The sequence below is a fragment of the Struthio camelus genome, chromosome W (assembly GCF_040807025.1).
Source record: "Struthio camelus isolate bStrCam1 chromosome W, bStrCam1.hap1, whole genome shotgun sequence".
NCBI classification, from domain to species: Eukaryota; Metazoa; Chordata; class Aves; order Struthioniformes; family Struthionidae; genus Struthio; species Struthio camelus.
This window is the reverse complement of record NC_090981.1, coordinates 64,225,394-64,249,981: the sequence shown is the minus strand read 5'-3', so window position 1 is coordinate 64,249,981 and position 24,588 is coordinate 64,225,394. Positions and strand designations below refer to the sequence as shown.

General features: G+C 48.6%; 1 protein-coding gene across 8 annotated transcripts in view; it reads right to left on the bottom strand.

The window, feature by feature from the left end:
* LOC104138508 (SET-binding protein) overlaps window positions 1-24,363 on the bottom strand; it is a 267,878-nt gene extending 243,515 nt beyond the window's left edge. For 3 of the 8 annotated variants that reach the window (XM_068925069.1, XM_068925066.1, XM_068925067.1), the window contains exons 1-2: window positions 23,682-24,247; window positions 6,195-6,855 (exon numbers count right to left, since the gene is read on the bottom strand). In XM_068925069.1, the coding sequence (XP_068781170.1) occupies window positions 6,195-6,686 (492 nt within the window). In that variant the 5' untranslated portion in view covers window positions 6,687-6,855; window positions 23,682-24,247. Of the gene's footprint in view, window positions 1-6,194; window positions 6,856-7,669; window positions 7,789-8,751; window positions 21,687-23,681 lie in introns of those variants that run through there. The other 5 variants (XM_068925063.1, XM_068925065.1, XM_068925068.1 and 2 more) reach the window with 5 other exon arrangements.
* Window positions 24,364-24,588: the final 225 nt, after the last annotated feature.

Genomic DNA, 24,588 nt, shown 5'->3' with positions numbered 1-24,588 from the left:
CAGCGCGGGTTGAACCACCTCCAGGAGGGGCCTGCCTCAGTTGAGTGACAACGCAGGTAGCCCACGGGGGAACCCAGCTCCCTGTCCAGGTGTCTCTGCTAAGTGTCTTCAAGGATTGAGATGAATCTGGGCCTAAGTGGTTTTCAGCTCATAGTGAACCGGGTTCTCCTAAGATCTAAACTATCTATGAAGAATGCCATTCTCTCTCTTTTTGGGGGGTGGTTGCGGTGGGAGGGCAGCAAATTGCAGCTGTTTCATTTGCATCTTCAACAATGCAGTAGGAAAAAAAAAATAGCTAGAAAGAAACCTGGGATAAGTATCAAAGAGCTGAGTTCATGTAACTTTGCACCAGTATGCTTGTGTAGAGAGACTGTAAAAACGCCAAGAGCCTCGTGCCTGTTCGAGTAATTCTGAATCGGTCTTTCAGCTGCTCGAAACTCAGTTTCACCTTAATGCAGCTAGAAGAAATCTCCCCCTTGTGCTAGCATTTCTAGGGGTTTACCCCTGTCCCACAGCCCGATCTGAGGTCTACAACAGTACCCTTCATCTCCCACTGCTAGCATGAGCCTTAGGTATCTGCTGTTAGGCTCATTTAGAGCAGCCTCAAGGCTTCTCTAAGCTAGTTTGGGGACGGAAGCAGCACAGAAACAAGCCCCGGCTGAAGGGGCTTTAGGGGCTCCATCCTTTGCCACCGTTCCTTGAGAACCACAAACGCACAAGCCACTTCTCCTCCTTGCTAACCCCTATGCAGCGCAGGGAGCAAGCACTTACGCCAGCTCCCCGAGCCGCGCTTGGGGTGCCAACAGGACGAACTCACGCGACCCGAGGAAATCTCAAGCGGGGATGCCCTTCGCCAAGAGAAATGAGCACGCCCGATGAGCAATTTGACGCTTGCGCACACCAATCGCCAGGGAGAGGAGTACGGCGCGGGGGTAATCGGACAAGAGATGCGGATGCACATGAGAACCTGGAGGGAAGGCGAAATGCGCAGTCAGCGATGCAAAGAAGAGGGCGGGAGAAGGGGGGAAACGTTCATGATCCTGTGGAAGAAGGAGGGGTCCAAAGGGAAAAGCATGCGAATGAGAGAGTCCTCAAGGAGGGAGGCTCAAGGAAGGGGGGGACTTCAGCAGAAAGTTGCCTGTGCGGGGCTAAGCAGGGGAAAGGAAGACGGTGAATGGCATTTCCAGGGAAAAGGCACTCGGGCAGCTTCCTGCAGGGAAACGGGATATACCTGCAGGAATCCAAAGGAAATCAAAAAACACGTAGCAAGAGAATCCAAGGACGGGGCTTCCTCTGACTGCACACAAGGAAGCTTTACTTCCAATCGACTCGCTGCTGCTTATCTCGCAGCAATAAAACGTGCTCACCCATCCCAAGCTCTCAGAAAACCCCAATGCAATAATTACAAAAAAATGAAGTTTACATCCCCTGAAGCAGTAAATTCTGCATATGATGGAAGCTCCAAAGAAACTTCATCAGGATACGCTTACAAAAAAAGGAGGCGGGAGAAGTGTTTGCAGACACAGGAAAACAGAGAGGGCAGCAAACCAAAGCGGGGATGGGGGGAACAAAACCCCCCGAAAAACAAAACCAGGCAATTACTACTCATCCGGGGCTGCTGGATTGGTGCATTTGGTGCCACGCTTCGAGCGCCCTTCCGAACCGACAGCGCGTTTGCCCTCGTCCGGAGGAGAAGGCGCTCTCGGCGAGGACGAGGGCGCCGGGCTGGAGGCGACCTCGCCGCAGGTGGGAGAGCACCAGCAGGCGCGGCGGCCGCAGGGCCGGCGAGCGCGCAGACGGGACGTCCTCCGGGCGCCTTGCTGGTTTTGCTTCCCTCCCCTCCGATCGGGCTAAACGAAACGGAGCCATTTGGGGGTGGGATGGGGCGGGGGGGGGGGGGGGGGGGGTTGAGCAGCGGCTCAGCCCAGCTCCATCCCCGGGCGCAGGACGGTTGCAACGCGAGCGGTCGCTTACATAACGCTTCTACGTTTTCAGATCGCTGCACGAGCACGGACAAAGCAAGCTGCAATTCCTCTTTAGAGCAGCTCTGTGAAAAGGGGTAGGAAATTACCTTCAGTCTCATTTTAAAGAGTTGCGGGGTGGTGGTGGGGGGGGGGAAGAAGAGGGGGGGAAGCTGATGTGAAACTTGGCAAGGCCGTGACCAAAAAACCCAAGAGCTCTTGGGTTAGAGCCAACCATCGAAGCCAGCAGACCCGGGTGCTCTCTCACCCCCTTGGCTTCCCCGCTGGGGGCGAAAGGCAACCGTACCCAGCGAGATGCCTCCTGGATTCACCTCCCCTCCCGTTCGCCATCGCCGCCTAACATCCTCCGGGGGCAAGTGCTCACCCGGAAAAGCAACATGAGGAAAGTATTTAATGTATGTTTACTTCTTTTTAATATAGTGTAGCAGCTAGAATCAAAGGGAGGGGGAAAAAAAAGAAAAAAAAAAAAGGAAAAAAAAGCAGGTCTCAGCGCACGAGCGGCGCGGCTCGCTGCAGAGCTCCGCTCTGATCACCGCTGGTCCGCCGACCGCAGCTGAAGGAATCAGGCGCTAGCCCATATTGCCTAATTAGCAGAACAGGCGAAAGCTTAGGAACTGGCATATCTCCTTCCTCCCTAAGTGGCCACTGGATAAATACTATATCCCCAGTTCGCAGCCTCTTCTTACATTGCTGGCATTACCCGTCCTTTGTGTACCCACATGCTGTTACTTAAATTGCTTCCATGTTTTCATTACTTGCCCTCCGTGCTATGAGCGCCGAAAACTCCTGCAAGAAGGCTGAAGTGGTATTTCAAAGCACTGGGGACCACTGTAGATGTGGCTTAAATTATTATGCAACAAACTTAAGTGATTTTTTTTAAGTCCTAACAGAGCTAGCTCCTCCTTAAGGGGAAAAGAGAAACTCAGGCACTTCTCCTGGAGGTGCAAGACAACCACTTCCACCCCCCGGAGAGGCGAGCGCGGGGGTTCACAGCCGCGGTTACGCTCCGGCCTCCATCCATACAGATGGATCTGTGGGAGCCCAAAGCGCAGCGCTACCCCGCATACCCGAGCTAGGCGGTAAACTCAAATAACGACACTGCTCTCGTGCCCGAGGGGAACGTGTACGTTGGGCCAAACTCTCCCGGCAAAAGTCCCCAGAGGACAGTGGCATCGTGCCAGCTAAGCATCTGGCCCACTGATGCAACCGTGTTGCTGCCCGCCGCTGCTGCTCTTCCCAGGGGTTGCTTTTCTGGGGTGCGCGCCGATTAAAGCAACAGGCAGGTCAGGTAGGCTAACGCTGGAGAAAAAAAGGTCACTAAAATATAAAAACTCCCAGAATGATTTAAATACAACTGTTGCTGCCTTAGCCCTGCTGCAGCTCGCGACACTTCTGCAAGCTTATGCAAAAACTACCTGCGTGCTGCTCTCAGGAAAACCCACAGAAGGACCAGACAGCTTCAGCTCAATTCAAGTTTCAACTTGCCGCTTCCTCCTAACCCTATCTTTACAAAAATCTCTGTTAACTGCCATGAGACAGGCATATCAGCCATTAAAGCAATCATGCGCTTTGACTGCAGGAACCTTTCTCCCACCTATTTCCGACCTGCCTCTCCCCTAGTGTCTTTCATCACCCCTTGATATGAGATGTTTGCAGCTGAGGCCTGATTCGGCAACCCAAAAGCTAAGGGGCAGCTGCCCAGGAGATGACGCAGGAATCAGGGCCTCCATTTACCACTCCCTGGGGAGGAGGGATGCAGGTCTCTGGGGGTCAAATCCCTCAAGGTCCTTCAAATCCCTCCGCAGGCTTCGTCGCTGCCAAGGCGCCTCCAGATCGCTCGACCTCGGCTCAGCAGCTGCCACGCGACAACCGTTGGGTGTTATGCTAATCAATGCGCCGGTACAGCGGGCCTCTCCCCCATCTGTTCAGAGGATCCACCTGCAGCTTTTTACAGCAGGGTCAGGCCAGCGCGGCCCCAAAGGGCTTCAAGTTGGCGCACGGTCTGCGAACACAGCGCAGCCCAGCTCTGACCTAGCAACACAAACGCATGCTGCATGCAGCCGCACTGGGGCTGTGACGATCCACCTCTTTGAAACTCCTTTATCTTTGCGCAACTCGGAGCTCACCCGGAGCGTGACCACGCTGCGAGGGTTTTCTTTTTCACATACAGCTTCCTTACAGTTAGTTTTGTTTATTTAACCTTCTTTTTGGATGGCTACATGGAAAGGTGTGTTCATTCCTCCATACCTGTCTGACTGGATGATAAATGGAAACGAAAGCTCTGATTCCTAAGCATCCACATTCTTCCCCGTCCACCCATGGTAAAGCACTGGTTAGTAAGTTGTTTTTCTCACTGCATGGTCATGGAAGGATTGCTCGCGATACCCTTGTTATCACTGAGCATGGTCCTATACAACAGTTAGCTTCCCCGAGTCTCTGAATCTATTCAGGGAGGAAAGAGGAGTGGAAGGGAGACATCACCTAATGCTAAGAAGATTGCCCATCTTTTTCACTACATGAGAAAATCTTATTGTCCTCCTGGACCAAATCTCCAGTGCCTCTCTGCTGCGCTAAAAGAAGCATCTTCCATGCACACAGAGCATCATTCACAAGGAGTCTAAGAAAAAAAAATTCCCCTTGATTTCTTCCCCTCCACCCAAGTTGAACTTCGAAGGAAGTAGTCTTAAAGTGAGTAAGGCTAATCTCCCTGGGCTCTACCTGGAACGAGTGGGAAAAGACAGTCTGCTTCAAAAAAATGTTTTAGTGTTGTTAACAGATTTTTGGTCTAAAACAGTCTGAGGAGGAGATTGACCCTATGGAAAGCCATTGGCAAACATCCTGCTCAGACTTAAAGCAGCCTTTTGAGGGTCCACCACATGTATGAGATACGGCAGAAGTGGAGAACTTCTGCGCCGTGAGGGGTCAAAGCTATATGAGCAGGAAGGCCAAATTATCCCTGCAGCTCTAATCAGTGGTTTTAAATCCCAGAGGAATTTGTCCATGTTACGGAGACACTCACGCGTCTTACATCAAATGTGGATTGCTAACCCAACTCGTCATGAAACCCCCACGGTGCTAAAGAGGCAGAGGTGAAGTACTTAAACTGTGATAACGCCTCAGTGTGAGCAAGGCTCCTTTGTCTAACGCCTAGGACACAAAACACACCCCTACACCCAAAATAACATGCCTCGCAACAAGGTTTTTTCCCACAGTGCTCCTTAGAACACTTCCATTAAATGTCTGTAAGAACTAAGTGCCCCGTACGTTACTGAAAATTAAGCCAGCAACAAAACAAAAGGGTGCTTCTGATAAAAAATAGTTAATAAAAAGAAAGTATTCTTCTCTCTTTTCTCTTCCTCTCCTTGACTAAATCAAAAAGAACCAATTTTTTACCCAACTTCAAGTATCAAAAATTTCTCTCCAAAAGGATATTTCAAGAAAATGATAAGCATCGGGAAGAAAATGAGACTTATAATGGAAGTATTTTCTCAAGCATAACTATAGTGTTGCTAGCACAATGCTGTAATCAAGAATAATAGAGCCGTTAGCCTGGTATACAGGAATGGATTCAATTGTTCTCTGTGCACATACCTGTATTTTAAAATGTACTCAAAAGCTTTAACTGCCAAAAGGCTTGAGCATTTGTGCTCAGACACAAAGCAGTTTAGAAGTGGGTTCCCTCATTTATCACTCATGTAATGATTAATCTTAAATCTCAATTACGCACAAAATAGAAAAGGCCTGGCTGAACTTTTGATCCCTTCAGAATTGGTTAATATGAAGGATAGTTCAAGATCATCTCCAGAGCGTACATGAGAATGCTGGATGATACCTAGTTGGTATTAGTTCCTTGGTAGCCAAGCAGGGCTTTGCAAACTGTGCGAAGGTTATGTCTCGGACACAAACTGTTTTGAGCAGGTTTAATTCCAGCTTCCCTCTGCTTTCAGGAGCATGCAGGTCTGCCTAGGCTTAAAACTCTGCCTCCGAGTGGACGTAACTCTTCAGCCAGTTTACTCCCTTCCTAGGAGATACCAGCAGCAGAGATGCTCCTCCTTCCTCAAACAAGCAAAAGAAAAATCCCATCATCCGGGCCTAGTTTTGGTAACAAGGCTGATTGGGGAAGGCACAGGGGTGGCTGACGGCGCTGGCTGTCAAGTGCTATGGAAGAAGAGATCTGCACGGGTGAAACTACAGGAAAGAGTACGACCTTACCTTCTTTTTGGAGTGTGCTCTGTCCTCCTCTTTAGCTGCTTTGCTATTTTTCCCAGCTCTGGAGATCTTCTGCTCCCCAGACTGCTTGATGGTGATTTTGATCTCAGGAGGGCAAATATAGTTCTCCAAGTTCTTCGGGGGCTTCTTAGCTCGCTTGGTGGTCTGGATTTTTAGTTTTAAACTCCCCTCTGTGAAGTTAGCCTCCTTGATGGAAAACTCCTGCTCTTCCAGGCCATCTCCTGCCACCCATTTCTCGCTGTCCGCATTGGAAGTGGAATCCACATCTCTCCCAGAACCCAACTCATCCTCTTCCTCAGGCTCCATCCGTTCTCCGCTCACTGGGATCCCTTTCCCCGAGCCTGAGGCGGGCAACATCGTCTCCCCTGTACAGCCGGAGGCAGGCGGAGGCTTTCCAGAGGTAACAGCAGCTGGCAGAAAATCTGCCTCTGCTCCCCTTTGCCGGGAGCTGCCTAAAGTCTCCCTTGGTTCCATAGCAATACCACAACGCACTGGAGTCTTTTCGGAGGGAAGGGGAGCGTGGGAGGCAGTGAGGAGAAAAAGGGCAGGTACGATCCTGGGAAATGAATGGTAGCAGCCTGCAGAATTCAAAGTCCCAATAGTCCAGATGCTGCAAGGAGCTCAGAAGAGATCAAATCTGCAACTGTCAAAAGAAAGGAGAAGAAAAAGGAAGTTAGCCCTCACACATGCACCAAATGCAACTGTGGAAATGACTGAAACAGAGCACGTTCGGGCTTCCCCTGCAACATCTCAAATACCTTCCCTGAAGTGAAATGGGAACTGATGCTGCCTGACGTTTCCCAGGGCTGGATCTGGTACTGCAGAATAGCTGAACCAAAGAACAATAGCCATGTGTACTGCTAAGTTGATAAAAGTGGATATTCAAAAACATGGAAAACAGGGTGTAAATAAATACATTACTCCTTAAACTCTGGATTTGAGAAAGCAGTGAGCGGGGAACCAGCTCTCCATGCCTGTGAACGTTCTTGTTATTTCAGAATGCTCCCTGTTACAGTTTTTTAAAAGGAAAAGAAAAAAAAAAATAGAGGCAGAGACTTGCTTGCCTCAGGTTAAACAATAACCCAGTGATCAGAACACAGAAAAAACCAGTTTTTGCCCTGTGAATCAGGCAGAAGAGTTTCAAACTTCTATTTCCCCTGCTTCCCAGGCAAGAGATATAAGCACTCAGCTGCTGGCTATTCTATGAGGGACTCCACTTTGGATGAATTATTCAACACTCACTGTGCCAGACACACACTGTCTGGAGCCTGAGACACTCCCCTGGGCGGCTGGAAGTGTAGGAGGATCCACCTGAGCCTCTTGCATAGCAGGGACCCAAGTACTGAGGGCGATGGAGGAAACCTGAAGTCAACATTTTCCAGAGCTACTCCTGACACCACTTTGTGGCAAAGGCTTGGGCCATCAGAAGTGAAGACTATGCTCTCACCCTTTCATACCTGGTCTTTCTTTAAAATACTGCCAGTTGAACTGTCCAAAATGCAAGCACTCAAATCCAGTATCTTCTGAAAAGGTCTTGGCCAAAATTAACAGCAGAAGCCGTGAATGGTCAACTACGGCAAAAAATATATCTTCCAATGACATAAAAAGGCTGAGCCAAATACCAAGCGTTTAGTAAAAAATACACATAGCGTGTTGTGAAAGCTGTTCTTTGTCAGTCTGGAGGTGGTTTCACACACCCTCTCTAAACTCCCCCGTATAAAATCCCCACCCTACAGCAAGCCAGATTAGGGTACAAAATTGGCAGACGAATAGCTCAGAAAAAAAAGGAAGATACTTTTATGCTGCTTTACTACCCTGCAACAGTTCCCTCAGGGGTCAGAGGAGTATTGCTTCTGGCATACCGAGAAGGAAACAAGAACGCACTGCCAGGAGTAGGTGCTGGGGGTACAGACCTACGCTTTCAGCAGTAGCTCCCTGTTAGATTAGCTTTGCATTAATGCCAAACCACACCCTTTGACCAAACAGAGGCAAGATCTGAGTACAGCCAGGGATTTCCCAGGCCATTCTTAGTAGCAATAAACTGTAAAGGAGAAACAGAAATGATCCTGTTACCTATCACCAAATCATAACAGCACTGTTAGTGTGTTTTACTTCAGAGCGCAGCTCCCCGAGAAAAGTCACATGGGCCTTCCTATGAGGACTTCACTACTGGCTTCTTTCTGCTTTTTAAAAGCACCTTACATGAGCATAAATTCAAAAAGACATAACAACAAGCACCTTTGCTTAGTTACACAGCTGTACTTCCACTGGAGTTTGGCCATGGGTCACTCGTCCGACCCTGGTCCATATGGCTAGCAATGGAAAGTCCTAAGCAACCTACAGCTCCATGAAATCATTGGGTGACCTCCACCTAGGTCCCAGCAGACACAAATTCAAATAAAGTTCCCATAAATATCACAAACTGACAGCCCGAGCAGGAGAGGAGAAAAAAAAAAAAAAAAAAGGAGAACTGTCATGGAGACTGAACTGCCATCTGGCCTTAGAGGTAGTTTCTGCAGCTCATAGTAGTTAGAAGTACCTTGGCAGAACGGCATGAAAACGCTTATGCTGGAGTTGCATATCTTCTGGTGATAGAAAGGAGATTCGTTTCCCAGAGCTGCTGTCACTCCCGTCAATTTAAGATGATCTGGAAGAACCAAGAGACCCAAGGCATCCCGCGCTCCTGCCCCTTCCCGCACTGACTCACCCTGAGGTCAGCAATTCTCTCCTTTCTCCACCTATGGAATGAGGATAACGCTTTACCTCATTCAAACCTATTGCAAGGTGGGTTAGTTAATGCCCATACATAGTTTTAAACCTAAGAGTGTTTACTATGTTGTAGTTGCTAATTACTAATGCAATTAGTACATTAAAGCCGCCCAACTGCACGGCGTGGCTCCACCTAATTGACCGACCTTGCACCTTGCCTCTCCTTTGTGCCTGTGGAGGCGATGGGAGTCAGGGTTACCTTCCTCTTCCAACCAGTCCAATCCAAAAATAAAAAAAAAATAAAAAAACATTAAAAAAAAAGAAAAGGCCGTCTTATTTATCTGCCATTTCACATTGTTAATCTCCTTAGAGAGGGACACAATGTACACACACTCCTGTGCTGCAACATAAACACAAGGTGGTAAAAGCTCGGCTGTGCAGCATTCCAGGGAGTTACTGCTCTGGTATGCACGCATGTACAATGGGCACTCTGTGCTGGCCTCCACCCACAGCGGATTAACCTCTCTCACTGCTGGTAAAAAAGAGCAGGCTTCTCACACGGAGCACCTAGGTCGGCAAGCAGGAAGGACACGGGGCCGTGGCCGCCGCACGAAGCGGCGAAGGAGGCCGCAGGGAAGCAACTGCAGCTATCGACGCCAGCGTGACCAGCAGTTGAGGGTGCCGGGTTAGGATCGGGACCCTACGTCAAAAGGCATCCGAAATAAAGCTCACCGCTCGGGAAGGTTCTTTCAAGTTTTGAATTGCTGGCCAACGCTTTACGTAGGGCTAATAAAAACCCAGGCTTCTGCCCCCAAAGTCTGCTCCCCGGTCTCAGACACTACTTTCGGTGACAACTCAAACATTCAATCCCAGTTTAGGCGTGCACTTCCAGGTCAGCAGAGATGACGAACAGATGAATAAAATTACTGTGTCGCGCCAGTGTCAGATGGGTTCGCGTTAAATCCAGCTTAAAACCCTACTTAAAAATATTGGCCTCAAATTATGTTAGGAGTCTGCAAATGATGATATCAACAGACCCGCAGGTAGCAACAAATAACACCGCACTCAAACGCTACACAGAATTAAATGGGTCATTGTTTTAGGTATCTCCTTACTCTCCTTCAGGGTTAATAGTTAAATGACTTAGGTGCAGGGACATTATACTCGTCTTTCTTGTTTGGGCAGGCTCCATGTGCTTTGACTAATTAGGAAACCTCACTTCAGGCTTCTGCGCAAGTAACCCCGTTGGTAAATTCCCGCTCTCTCCTCCTTTCCTCAGCTTGGGACAGGCTGCAGTTGTGGGAACTACTTGCAATCGGAAAGTGGCAGGCAGCACAAGACATGCTAATGGCCGATCCCACCGCACGGGCGCTCTCAATGGGAGCTGTGTTTCTTCGCTGGCAGCCACAATACCTTTTTGTAAGTGCTCCCCCACCCCCCCGCCAAAGATATAGGGGTCTACAGGGGTCTACTCTTTGCAACTGAACCAAAAAAAAAAAAAAATCAAACAAGAGCTTGGGGGAAAAAAAAGCAAGAGGTAGAACCTGTGAAAGTAACACAATAAGCCCCCAAAACAACGCTGGCTCAGATCCCTGGGAACACTTTGGCCCTGGTTCAGCCGTTATCTCTTGGGCTTCTCTCTGTTTCTCACGTTCACGTGCCTCTGTCTTCCAGGCCACTGTTTGGACCTCAAGGAGAAGTGCTACAGAGAAGGCAATAAGCTTTTCCTCTAGCAGTTCTTCTGCCTTAACTGGCAACGTGCAGCTCTACAAATCTAGCGAGGAAGTTTATTTTCCAAGAGACTTCTAGTTCTATTTTAAAAACGCAAGAGATTGGGCTTGTCTAGACTTTTAAGTGGTTACCCAAACTGACCTTCCATGCCTCTGAGGCTCAGAGAGAGCATCAAGTCCCGTTCAATAAGCAACTACAGATGCATTTTAGCATCCGAATTAAGCTCCCAGAGGAAAGTGTTGCCACTAGCAGGCTTCCTGCAGTCAAGTTGAATTTGAGGAGGATAATTCACAGGTGAATGACAACGAATTTCACAGAAGTTGGCATTAGCTCTTAATTAGGGAGAGATTCACGCTTCCTCTGATAAGTACTGGGAAATAATCAAACGCCTGCGCGCTCAGCCTTACTATGGTTGTTCATAGGTCTCTCTATCAGTACTTCTGGGCACCTCAGACACGCTTCTAGAGGCAAAGGCCTGAAGTATAAGACCTCCCTTTGGGTTCAAACTAGGTGTCTGCCGTAACGGGCTCCAAACACGCTTCCTTTCCCTGCCTCAGGCAACCACACATTTGCAAGTATTCAAATGCCAGGACTGCAGACTGCTTAAACTGAACACTTGCTAAGGACAAAAACAAGGGTAAGATACCAGTGCCCTTGTTGGAAGTAGGGGAAAAAAAAAATCCATGCACTTTGAATTCTCCAAGGAATGGAAAAACGTGGACATAACACTTGGCATGGCTTTTGCCCTGCACACAGTAACGATCACATTAGTCATAAGCAAACAAAAATGCATAGGCACCGCTGAACAAACAACGAAAAGCAAGCCAGGTTCAGCGGCCCAGCACTTGTGCTGCTACTCTGGCTTCTCTGCTCAAGCACAGGGAGCACCCACAGAGAGCTCAGAGCAATTTTAGAAGATGCTACCCAAATCCCATCGTACACTAATATCAGGCAGGACTAGCTTCTCAGACTGCTTTCTTTTTATCCATTTAGTCCAAAATACCTTAAAATGAAGGAATAATACTATTTACTGGGTTCAAATAATGGGAAACTGAGGCACAAATCAGAGTGTGCCATACCGAAAGTAAAGTGGAGCCCACAGCTCCCGAGCCCACATCTACCGTGTAGCATCTGGATCTCACATTCTGCCCTGTACCATACGGTTCTTAAGAAATCCCTAATCCCTGCAAAACATCAGAAATCCTGGAAGCCTCTTTACACTCCATCTTTTTAAATCCATTCGCCACAAAGCACTGGAGACTATGCAGCAATATTTAATTATGACATATCACCTTTCACTCCAAAGAATCCTGGGTTGCTTCCTCAATTACATACGCCACCACTGAAATGCAGCTGCCTCCGGGGCACAGGCCAATGGACAACCCACACTACACCCGAGGGAAAGTTTTGGTCAGAAACCTGTTTTCATGAGAAGTGTCAGTGAAACTTCAGAATCTATCATGGGACACACACATACACCAAAAAAAAAAAAAAAAAAACCAACAGTCTGGCATACAGCAAGCTGCACTGAACTCAGTTAACCCATGTCAGCAATAAAAAAAGAAAAACAAAAACATAGTTCATTATTGCTCTCAAAAGTCTAGGAGTTTCAAGCGCAGTGTTCTTAGCAAGCAGCAAGAACAAGTCTGACGCGGATCAGCAATAAGTGTGCGATCACGCTTTTATCGAATTGACCAGAGCGCACAAAATGGAGGTTAGGCCTTCTTTCATGGCAACTTAAAAGGCAGCTCCAGAGGATAGGTAAAAACTCAGCGATTCACAAAGTCAGAGCGGTGCAGACAGATGATATCTGATGGAGTATAAAGCCCCCTGGGATAAAATTAAGCCATTGTATTTTTCTGAGCAAATTTCAACCAGCAGAATGAGTTTATACTGGATCAGTATCATGCACCAGCAGCGCATTTAATCTGCTGCTCGGTGCCCTAGAGCTAGATTTATCGTGTCTTTGAACCATGGCCTTAGCTACTTCCTGCAGCCACGATATTCTGCAAGAACAATCCTGCATTGGCAGGGAGCTGGAAGAATGACTGTGACAGCTATTTTCCATCCGTGCTATAGATCCTATAGGAAACACCCTCTCCTTTTCACCTGCCTTACGTCAGTTGTGAGAGAAACAAGGCAGAAAGACTTCCCCTTCAAGCAAAACGAATGAACATCTTCTCTTAATAAAGAATCAGTGATGACCTGGTGATTTCAAAAAACCTGACCGGACACAGCCCTGAGCAACCTGCTCTAGCTGACCCTGCTTTGAGCAGGGCGGTCGGACTCAACGATCTCCAGAGGTCCCTGCCAACCTCAGCCATTCTCTGTTTCTGTGATGTATTTCTTGGCCTTTATTTCCAATGCTGGGCAAATTGGACGCTCTGCTGCACTGCAATGTTAAACACATTGCAAAGCTACCTGGATAGAGACAGGTGGATCTAGGCATATATAAAATATATGTGGATATACACCAGGTACAGTATCAGCTCTTCAACTGATATGTGTGATTGCCAGAGGAATGACCATAACTTAATGCCTACAATCCACAGATTATCTGTAGAAATAAATAATTAATTAAGACACGTGATTCATTAATACAGTGAGTTACACGCACAGGGGGGTTACACAGAGGAAGGCTTGTTCCCCTTTCCATGCCGTCCCCCTGCCTCTGACACTGCCTCTGAAAACGCCCTTGTTCCAGTCCTTCCACCTCTGCACCTGATTTTGTGTGGGTTACAGAAGGACTTTTTCTGAAGGAAAGGGAGACAGTTTATCTCAAGTGTGGTCTATCCACATGAAAATAAAGAGCAAGGATTAATGACAGTTACCAGGCTGGTCCAGAAACAACAGCAGAACTGTAATCTCCATTCATTTCCATCAGATCGCCCTGAGTCTAAGCGCTATCAGCCCTCTGCACCTCCGTCAGCGTGACCGAGTAAGCTGACTGATGGGTTTGCCTCAGCATGACCAAGCTCGGCAAAGGCAGCCAGGAAAAGCCACGCTGGAAGGAAAAAGACAAGATAACCCAAAGATCTCTCCCAGCCAGATGAGGCTGCAAGCATCTCCCCCGCAACCCAAGATAAAGAGACAAAAATAAATGAGAGCCCAAGCATATCCATGATTACGGAGGCATGTAAGCGTGCACGTTACACACGTGTGTATTTGTCTTCTCAACATAGAGACATTAGGAGTAGATTATGGAATCATATTTGACTCCATAATTAGGTTTGAGATTCCATAATTAGATCAGATAGTCACCTTTTATGTAAGTAACTAACTATCGTACAGCGCTGAAGGGAGGGCCAACTGAATGATTAAACAACCGACACGGCCATAAATCACAAGGCCCATAAAAGCAATACTGCCCAAGGTACAGCTGTGGCAACAGCCAGCATAGCAAAGCACCCATCTGCGGTAGGAGGAGAGATGCCCATCAGGTTGCCCAAGGACTTTTACAAGCTCCCACTTGAGAACTACACCCAGGATTTATAAATCTACTCACCAACAACTTAAAGCTACCCCTGGGTATAGGGGGAAGAGAGTTTGATCACCAGATCAGTAAACATCTCCCAATGCTTACTGCTGGTCTCTGAAGGACAGATCTCATCCGACTTGTACCTTCAGAGACAATCGCTGCTGCAGAACTGCTGTAAAGCCTGACCTGCTGCCCCTCTGACGCAAGAAATAGTGTTTGATCCCACTGATGTCAAGAACTGGTATGTCATTTTTACCCATCATCCTTGCAAAGATCAGGCCTCTGGGACACTAGACGAGATGCAGAATGAGATGCAAACAGTACTCCAGCTCATTACAACATAAACAGCCAAGCCAGCAGATTTGCCTACATCAGGTCAACAACAGGTGGCCGAGCTCCCAGACTGAGCATCATCTCGCTTGCCACGATATACTCAAAGGTAACTCCTGAGATGATCTAGGAGAATATCCTGGACTCTGCTGGGTGTAGCAGTGCGTACCACTACGGGCAAAAATCTTGTTCCATTAACAACAGCCATAAAACTCTTTGGGGAAAGTGTCATCATGCACAAGACTTCAAATGCTTACTCCATTCCACCCAGCTGTTGCCAAGTGCACCATCCTGGAGGTAGTGAAGGCCACTCCAAGCTACAAATGGAAAGTTTTATGGGTATTTAGGGAAAGGATATTGGCACAGAGACCAGCCACAGAAAGCAAAACCCTGCACAATTCCATCATCTGTGTTACCAAACTTTCCTAGATTGACTCTGCTCTTGGAAAGCTGCCATCAGACACAGTAGCCCTTTTCTAACACCATCGTGGTAGGGCAGTAATCTCTCCTTCTCCCTCTGATCAAACATTTCCCTCTGTGCCCTGAACGTGTGGAAAATGATTTCGCTATATAAATCATTAACGAGAGCCTTGTTTTTATTTACTACTGCTGCCATGAGACTCCTCTTTCCTCCTCCTCCTCTTTTTTTTTTTCTCCTCCATTATTTCATTTTCGCTTGCACGAGTGCCAAAGACACCAGCTTTCCCTCCCTTCAGGAAAAACAAAGAAATAAATAAAATAAAACAACATATCTGATAGGGAATGCACCAGGTCTTGGCTCAGCATCCTTTCCTCGGAGCCGTAAGTGATGGCACAAGAAGGACCAAAAAGGCTTCAGTCCAGGATCTATCCTGTGCCCAGTCTGCAGGCTGTACAAACAACACATCCCATGTTACCCAATTCTGCACGCTTCACATGAGGCTAGGAATAAGAAAGGTTGGATTTTGTCCATGGATGCTTGCACCGTGTGTTAGTATGATGAGCAAGCAGTAGCATCATGCTTGGTGCTGCATAATGTACCGAGGAATCCCTAGCCCCAAGGGGGGACTGAGAAAACAGGGTGTACCAGAAACGGCATACAAGAAGGAGAGCAATAATTGGGGCTATACAGAGGAGAGCACTGAGACTGCTTCCTTTGCCTTGCAGAATATATATCAGTCCTTAGGCTTGGAGGGAGGAGCGGATGTCCAGTTCACTGGAACAAGAAATCCACTTACAGCCTCATGAGTAGCAGAATAAGAGGCAGGAGGCGAGAGCTGAGCAGGACACTGAGAAATGGACACAGCTGGACGTGTATGGGGCGCTCAAGGTGAGATAGGAGCAGAGCTGTAGTCTGGAGAGCCGCTGCGGTGCGGGGAGAGTGAAGCCGAGCGGCATAAACCTGAGACAGCAGTGGGACAGCGGGAAGACACAAGGACAGGAATATGGGCAAAGGAGAGGGGTAGCTTAGCCTCTAATGAGGCTCACGAGGAAATGGATACAGAAACGCTGGGAGAAGTTGAGTCAGACAGGAGCTAAAAGCCCTGCTGAGTACACGCTGGGCTCTTTTGAGGAGGCAAATAGGACTGAGAACGTCAGATTCAGGACCTGAACGGTAGCAGGACCATGCTTTCCGGTTGGCATCTCCCCTTGAATTGTTTCTGCTCTGCCAGCCCAATATATTCACCCATGTCCACCTGGAAGGAACGAAGGCCAAATTTTCGCAGGCCTATTATCTTCATAGTTAAAGATTCCTAGTGAAATCCTGACCTCAGTTATTCTCTTGTAACGCCACTGACTTCAGGGGAGGACTTAAAGGACAGGATGGGGCTAGAATTTGGGGGAGTCCAAGGTCATCTCAGTTATGGCTCTCCCTCTCTCTCCACCAATGACATATGGGTCACTGTGCTCCTAATCCGAGTCCTTCACTTAGGCCCTGACCACAGCAAGGCAGATCTTGGCCCGTGGGCTCAGATGCTTCAAGCAACCCCTGAACCGAAACATCCGTACTGCTACACTCTCTATCGGAGATGGACACATGTTTGAATCAGGTCCCAGTCCCTAATTAGGACCACTTCTTATTGCAGCTTATTATTATTTTAACTATTACTCACACTATTTTTTGTCAGAAGCTTTCTCTTAGGGCCCTGGGAGCTCTGTTAACTGAGTCAAAGCTGAAGAATATGAATGTTGTGGCCTGAAAGCCACAAACACTTAAAACGCAGTATGTTTTAAGAGCAGAGGTGCCTTCGATTCTGATAAAAGGATGGAGGAGCAGGAGCTACGTTCCTGTGACTACCTCACGCGACACAGAGTTGAGGTCTAATGTAAACCAACACCCATCGCAGATGACACTTAGGACACTCATCCAGCCAAGTTTGTAGGAAGAGCGCCTCTTGTTTAAGTCAAACGACTAAAAGATCTTTGATTGGCGTCAGGATGCTTACAAGGCCATTTTCCAATTGTCAGAGCTTCAGAAACCACGACCTGCAGTTTTTTTCTCCCCCTAACAGACCAAAAGAAGACAGAGGCCCTCAACACGTCCTGTGTTTGTATCCATTTATCAGGTCAAAGTCCAGCAGGTTAGACTGCTGCCCTGTCTAAAAGCATGTGGTTAGAATAATTTAAAAGGGAAAAGTCTTTCCTCTTCTTTCCCCACCCTCACTTCTTCTGAATAAATTTAAAGCAAGAGAAACAACTGACAGCTGGAGGGAATTTACTCAACCTTTCAGGAAGAAAATTGCCGTCAAGCAAAGAAAAAGCATGACATTTTTCAGCCCATTAGGTGAGGGTTTCTGGAAGTTTCAAGGATGAGAATATATGGGTTAACACTTGAAATTGTTTTGCAACCTTAGGAATAATGAGCATGTACGATAACACTTCGCCCGGATGCCTGTTACAATATTTTGCATATATACAATCCTGTTCAAACACTTACTAAACTCCCTTACTTAAGCTTCACGTCTCTCATCCCGTCTAAAAAAAAGGACTAAAGAATTCATCAGAGAATTATTCCCCTGTATAGAATTCAATTGAATCCCCACTATAGAACTCCATAGGAAGGTTTTAGAGAGGGGGGGGGGGAAAAAAGAAAGAAAAAAGAAAGTACAGGAAGGATTTCCTTGTCTAGCAAACTAATAGGATTTCAGAGGAGTTCCTGTGGAACCCCATTACGTTCCCTCAGGCCAAAAATTTAGCAAGACTCAACAAGAGGTGGGTATGGGTCACAGTATTCATTCTAAACCACTGGGACACTGGGTCTGGAAACACACAGGGAAATTAAACCAATGTCCAAGTCCTCAAAATCACATCAGCAGCATACTCAGGGTATGTGCATTCCTAAGGAGGAAAGACATGCCTTGCGGCTTGACCTCTGGTTTGAGTATCATCATTTTCTCTCTTCCATCTTAAAACCAAGTTCCCCATCTGCCAAAATATAGGGGCAGGAACAGAATGATACATTGTATGCATATATGTCTCTCAGTTATAAAGGTTAAGGCTAACAAAAATTTCAAAGTAATATAAAACCTCAGGCTTCCGATCTTTAACCCATCTCTAATTTTGAGGTATTTAAGTCAGTACTGGATTACCCCATGCTTGCCTACCACACATTTTTCTGAACGGCTTTCTCGAGCATTATTGCAGGAGATACCATACTAGCAGGGAGGAAACTTTGCTCTCACCCGCTGCCACAGTCACACTTAGCTGTACAGCACTATATAGCAAATACATATTACAATCCCTGCTTGCTGAGGAAACAGGAACTCACTAGTCCAGAGAAAGTGAAAAGCTACATAAGAGTCACCGCCACACAGGGAGCGGCATACAGACATCATCCCAGACACCCAACTCCGCCAGGCCGTTGTATCCCAACATACCCCAGGCTCTAGAGTGGAGGCTTCGGGCCACAGTCACCACTCTTAGGCAAGAGTGAAGCTGACCCTGGAAACGGCGAGAAACAACCGGACTGAGTTCCCTGAGTACTCCTCCTGCATTTTCCTGTTTTGTCACCTGTGCTTCAGCTCCATCACTTTTCCCCTATCTGCAGCTAGCAGGATCATCATCACAGACTGGCAGCGGCACACGTTATTTGGTGGACAGGCCACCTGGCGAAGATCGCAGAGATACAGAACCCTTGCAAACCTTGCAAACTTCCCCAGCTAGACTGGAAGGGAACTAGAGGTGTAAAGATCCAAATCAAGTCTGGATCAAATCCTCCTAGTCTTTGGGCTGTTTGAGGGCCAGAGTTTTGATTTGGCCTTTTGGAGAGGGATGTGACTCATCTGAGAACTTTTAGGCATCTTCAGCTTTACAAAAGACAACCATGAATCATATCAGAAGACTGCTTTTCGTATCAACTGCCCCACAGCTTACAGTAAAAGCAAATCATTTTGTTTGGACAATCTGTGCTATAAAGTAAATACAACTCCAAAAGGGAAAAATAGCCCTTAACTCTCTTCCCTCTCAAGAACTGATAAACAATAATTACCAACCCCTCGACTCCCTTCACACATTCCCCAAGTCTGGAGGACATGCTGCATTATTCTCTGACTGCCTTTACTCAACTTAAGTAATGATTTTGCCTTCCTCTTTTGCCCCTACTTCTGTGTCCCCCTCGCCTTGCTCTCTCCACAACCGATTAGACGTGAATGCAGAATCCAGATGCCTGTTGGGGAGCCTTGCTAGTTCACAGCATCCAGTAGACGTCCAAGCAGGTCCGAATACGCGACAAACTGTCGAAACCACGTCAAGTGAAACCTTCACATTGGGAAGAGGGAGAAACCAGCTCCAAGGCTTTGAGGGCATCTTAAAAGCAACTGTGCTAATGATGTGTCCTTGCAACCTGATTTCATGTCTTTATCAAAAACCACAGCAGGCCCAGCCTGGAAAGTTTGGAATTATTTTCAGATCTAACAGTCCCTCGGGCTAAAAGCTAGAGTGGAGGGGTTTTAAAGCCCATCTTTAATCAAGATGACAATTTCCTAAAAGAATGAGTCATCTTATTTCCTGAATATTAATAATGGGCAAGGAAACTTTTTTTTTTTTCAAATTGGAAAGAGAGAAAGTAATGAGAACAGAACCCATAATGGCAGCAAAACCAGTTCCAGCAGAAACCACAAGCCCTGCAACAAAACACTAGGAACCTTCTCTGCTAAACATCTCCACAAAATCTCACCTTTCTCGCTCGACTTTGGACTAACTTTAAACCGCGGAAGGCTGCTGTCCTAGAAGTGCCCAGACGCCCCAGCAATAACTCGACTGAAGCGAGATTTTGCAGTGGGTTTCATCTGACCACCTATTTTTGTGCACAGCCAGACTTGCTGCCCCTCTCCAGCTGTCAAATGCAGGCTTAACTGCAGCACTGCCATGCCGAAAACTTGCATGCATGTTTTGGCAGGAAAAAATGACATGCTGTATTTTCAGAAGACGGTTTAAAGCTTATTCAATGGGCCGTACTGCCCCACGTAGCACGGAGCGCATTTTGGCAGTTATTAACGCTGCTCCCCAATGTCCTCACAGACCCACAGATCACAGATACTCCAGAGATGGGCAGTTAACAGGGAGTGAGAAAGACCGCCTAGGCATATGGTTAAACAAATCAGTCATCAATTTGCTGGGTGAGCTTTCATTTCCACCACAGCAATCGTTTGGATTCCAGAACTGTTTTTACGTGGTTCATTAGACAATGGCCTTTCTTGCTACTAGTTGGGTCAAGAGTCAAAATTGCTGTGTAATTGCAAGTCTCCAAGCACAAGGCAAGAGTTTTTCAGTCCTGGAGGGTGTTGTCCAAAGGGGAAAGAAAACAGAAGGGAAAGATTATGTATGAGCAATTGAGCCCTACTGAGAGGGCAAAAAAAGTCACTGAAACTGGGATTAGCCAAATCTTGTAATGGAAAACAAGAGTCCTGTTGGTAAGCTGGCACTTACACCTAAGAGATGTGTGTGCAGGGGAAACGGAGCTCAAAGAATGGGTCAAAACAGACCAGAAGAGGAGACTAAGCAGCATCCAAAGCCAAAAAATGCTGGTTGGACATTTTCAAGCATTTAACTTCTTGAGTTAATTAAGCACATGGCAGGAGCGGTTATTAAAAAAGAACTGTTCCCAACTTAATCAAAGCACATTATTGGAAATGATACTGAGAAACCTCAGTAGAGAAACCCAGTAAATATCAAGTCAAGCTAAATAGCTCAGTTATGATTATTATTAATAATAAATCATGGCCACTGTTTCTTTTGTTTGCCAACAACTAGCATAGTTTATGGCTCTGCACAAACCTAACACACCATTTTATTACATTTCAGAGAGCGCATCCTCCTAAAATGATAATGTGTTAATAATCTATGCTAGGCTTTTTGGCAGGAACCAAAGAGCTCAAACAACTTGAAATAACATCAGCAAAAAATTATTTATTCCCCATCCCTAGTTGCAGAGAAAACAGAGGTTTTCTTGGCTCAGTTACTTCTCAATAGATTTCTGGTTTCAATTAAAACTTTGAGTCTGAGAAGTTAGGGGAAAAAAAAAAAAAAGCCAAAGCCAGTAAGGGATGGAAGTCTCCATTCACTGTGTTTCTCCCTTTTTTTTCCTCTTTGCTTTTACATAACCATTCCCAGCTAAGAGCAGAGATTAAAGTACAACTACACTGTTTGGAGGGTTTTTCTCCTTTTAGTTAAAAAGCAAATGGACAAATAAAACAAGTTTCTCCCTCCAGTGGAAGGAGCTTCTAACTGAGTGATCTAACTGAAGGCCGAGGCAACACGGTGCAAGCGAATCAGCCACTTGCACATTTTCACTGATAGGCTTTCTTTTTTTTTTTTCCCCTCGCTGTCTACAATAAAAGGTCCTAGACACTTGTTTCTTTAGGTTTGTAGCGTCGTTCCCTAACGTGAGACGGACGATGATATCATTCCCGTAGCCTGCACCGAGTTAGTTCTGGCTGCGGGGGCTGTCGAATCAATAACCGTTACCCTTCGGGTCCGTAACATTAAGCGCCGGATTGGATTTGCCAGCAGTTCTTTACCCCTGAAACCCTCCTGTCAATACGAAAGGGATCGAATTACTTTCCCCTGACAGCCCAGGACGAGCCGGCCTCGGCGCTTCACTTGCCTACAACATCCTTCGCAGTTTGACAGATGGACATATAAGGCAAGGCGGCCGTTCCCCCGCCGCCCGGCCCGGCCTGGCACGGCGCTCGGCGCTGCCCAGCCCGACCTGCCCCCGGCCTCTTTTACACCCGCCGCTTAATGAAACACCTCTGCTTTCGCCACCGAGGCGAAGCCACGGGGTCCTTCCCCCCCCCCCCAACCAGCGCCGCCATCCTCCTCCTCCACTCCCCTCCCCGCTCCGGCCGCATTTGCTTGTCACGTACTCCTCCCAGTGCCCGGCTCGGGTTACCGAGCTGCCGCCGCGCCGGCACCCCGCGCCCGGCACCCCGCGGCAGCGCAGCGCAGCGCATCCCGCCCCCGCTCCGCGCGCCTCGGCGCCCTGCAAATCCCCCTCCCCGCAAATCTCCCTGCAGCTCCCCCCCCTTCCCCCTACACACACACACATACACCCCCCCCCCCCCCAGGCCGCCGCAGACCCCGGCCGCCGTGCGCTGCCCGGCGGCTCCGCGCAACGCCCCGGCGGCGAGCTGCCCTTTGAGCGTCCGACGTCAGGCGTGAGATTATCAGCGCCGTTTATTTGAAGCGGAAACGAATCGGAAATCCTTCTCTCAACTGCCTTTTTAGACACACAAATACACACACATATACACATACACACACGCACATACACATACACACGCGCGCAGGGGGCCGGCGACGCAACGCGGCGTCCCGGCGGGGACCCGACGGCGCGCTGCGTGTACACACACCCCCCCCCCCCCCACACACCCCCCCCAAACACACACACCGGCAACCCACAGCGGGAGCGGGCACCCGCCTGGCCGGAGGTACCTGATTTCCCACCGCCCGCCGAGGAAACCTGGCCCCATCTCGGCGGCGCAAGGGCCGGGCAGGGGTGTGAGTGTGAGTGTGAGGGTGTGAGTGAGTGTGAGTGCGCGCACGGCCAGGAGCTGGGCAGGCAGCCTTTCGCTCAGGGCTGGAGTTGACAATAGCCGCCCTCAGCTGCAGGCTGCGTTTTAGCCCAGTCCCACCTCGCAACCCCCCCCCCCCCCGCCCCCAAACACACACACACACACCCCAAATACCCACTCGGCGATTTGCAAGCCGCCCAAAGCTAAACTCCACTTCTACCTGGCTTGATTTCCGGCGCGGGGGGGGGGGGGGGGGGAAGAGGGCAGCGAGGGGCGATGGGGATCCAGCGGACGGCTAATCACGGCCTTATTAATCCTGATTATTTTACGCGCTTTCCTCCCGCAACGAGCAGGAGGAGCCGGGGGGAAGGGAAAGGGGGGGGGGTCCCGCATTGCTAATTACAGCCCTCCCCCTTCCCTCTCTTCCTCGCCCCCCTCCTCCCCCGCCCCACGCCCCGAGGCACTTATTTGCGAGTGTAAAATCGCTGCTTTTCGGGACTGCGTGTCCTTTTCAATGTCAAAATAAGCGCGGGGCCGCGGCGGCGCCCCGGGGAAGCGCCGCTGCCCCCGCGCCCAGCGCCGAGCACCGCCGCGGCCCCGCCGACACCACCGACCCCCCCCGCACACACAAACAACCCCTCTAAGGTGACAGTGTCGCTCTCTAGCTCCACTTAACCTGCAATTTACGGGGGGGGGGGTGACCCCCCCCCCTCCTTTACACACACAGATCTGCCACCTACCCCCGTCGGGGAAAACAGCTATACACTAGCAAACGGAGGGGGGGGGCAATATATAATGCAAACTCCTTAAAAAAATGCAGCCCCTTCCCAGCAGCACGGTCTTAACCCTCCTTCCCCCCCCCCCGCACACCCCCCCCCCACCAGCAGCCACAAAGCCTGGGGAGGGAAGGGGTCGGAGGGGCAGAGGGGGGGGGATCGGATCGCTGGCTTTGCACAGCGGAGCAATAACTCCCGCCCCCCCCCCAATAAATAAAGCCCTTTCCGCGCCATTGCAAAGTCACAACACGAAAAAAAGGAGACGACATTAACTTTTGCATGCGGAGGGGGGGGAAGGGGGGGGAAGGAAGGGAGGGGGTTAGGGAAAGAGGTGGGGGGGTAAGACCCTCCTGCAACCCAGATCATCCAGACAGACCTTTCCTCGATGGCTCAGGGTTATTTTTTGTTGTTGCTTGCTTTTTTTTTTTTTTTTTTTTTTTTTTTTACTAACCCATATCCCCAAAACGGCGGCGGGGGCTTCTTAGCAGCTTCCTCTCCTTCTTCTTTCTTCCTCCTCCTCCTCCTCCTCCCTCGGATTTTCCACCCCTTCTTGTCTCTTCTCTTTTAGATCCCGGTTTCAAACCCTCGCCACAGCCCCCAAAGGTGCTTTTGCTTGTGTTGCGGCAAACCCATGGCGGTGTTCATCTGTCAGATTAGGGGAGCGCACGGCCGCGCCGCGCACGCAGAGCCGGGAGGGAGGAGGGCGGGGGGGGGGGAGGAGGGAAGGCACCCGGGGAGAGGGAGATGGACGGGCCGCGCACAGAGAGAGGGATGGAGAGATAGAGAGATAAATGATAGATCGAGAAATAGAGCGAGATAGAGCGAGAAAGGGGGGAAAATGGCGTCTTGGAAGCCGGAATCCCGGAGTAAATCAAATTAACACGCAACACCCAGAGCAGTCCCGGCTAATTTTAGCAGGAGCCAAAATAAAATGAAAAGGAAAAGGGGGGAGTGGGAAGGAGGAGAAGGGGGGGTGAAAGAAAGGAGGAGGGGGGAAAGGAGGGGAAAAAAAAAGGGGAGAGCAAAAAAAAAAAAAGAAAAGAAAAAAAAAAATCAATGCACTGGATAAAATCCTGGGTTTGAAATCGATGGAGCTTGTCTCTGTCTCTCTGGCTCGCTCGCTTTTCCTTTCCTTTAGCTTAGCTTCTTTTTTTTTTTTTAAGAAGAAGGGCTTTTTTTTTTTTTGCTTTTTGTTTGTTGGTGGTGGTTGTTTGGGGGCCTTTGGAGGGCGGGAAGGGAAGAGGGGGGAGAAGAAGCGTTTTTCGTTTTTTGCTTTTCCCGGCGAGGAGTTAAAAAAAAAAAGAAAGAAAGAAAAGAAAGAAAGGGGGGGGGGGGGAAACCCGCGGCGAGAAAAGGGC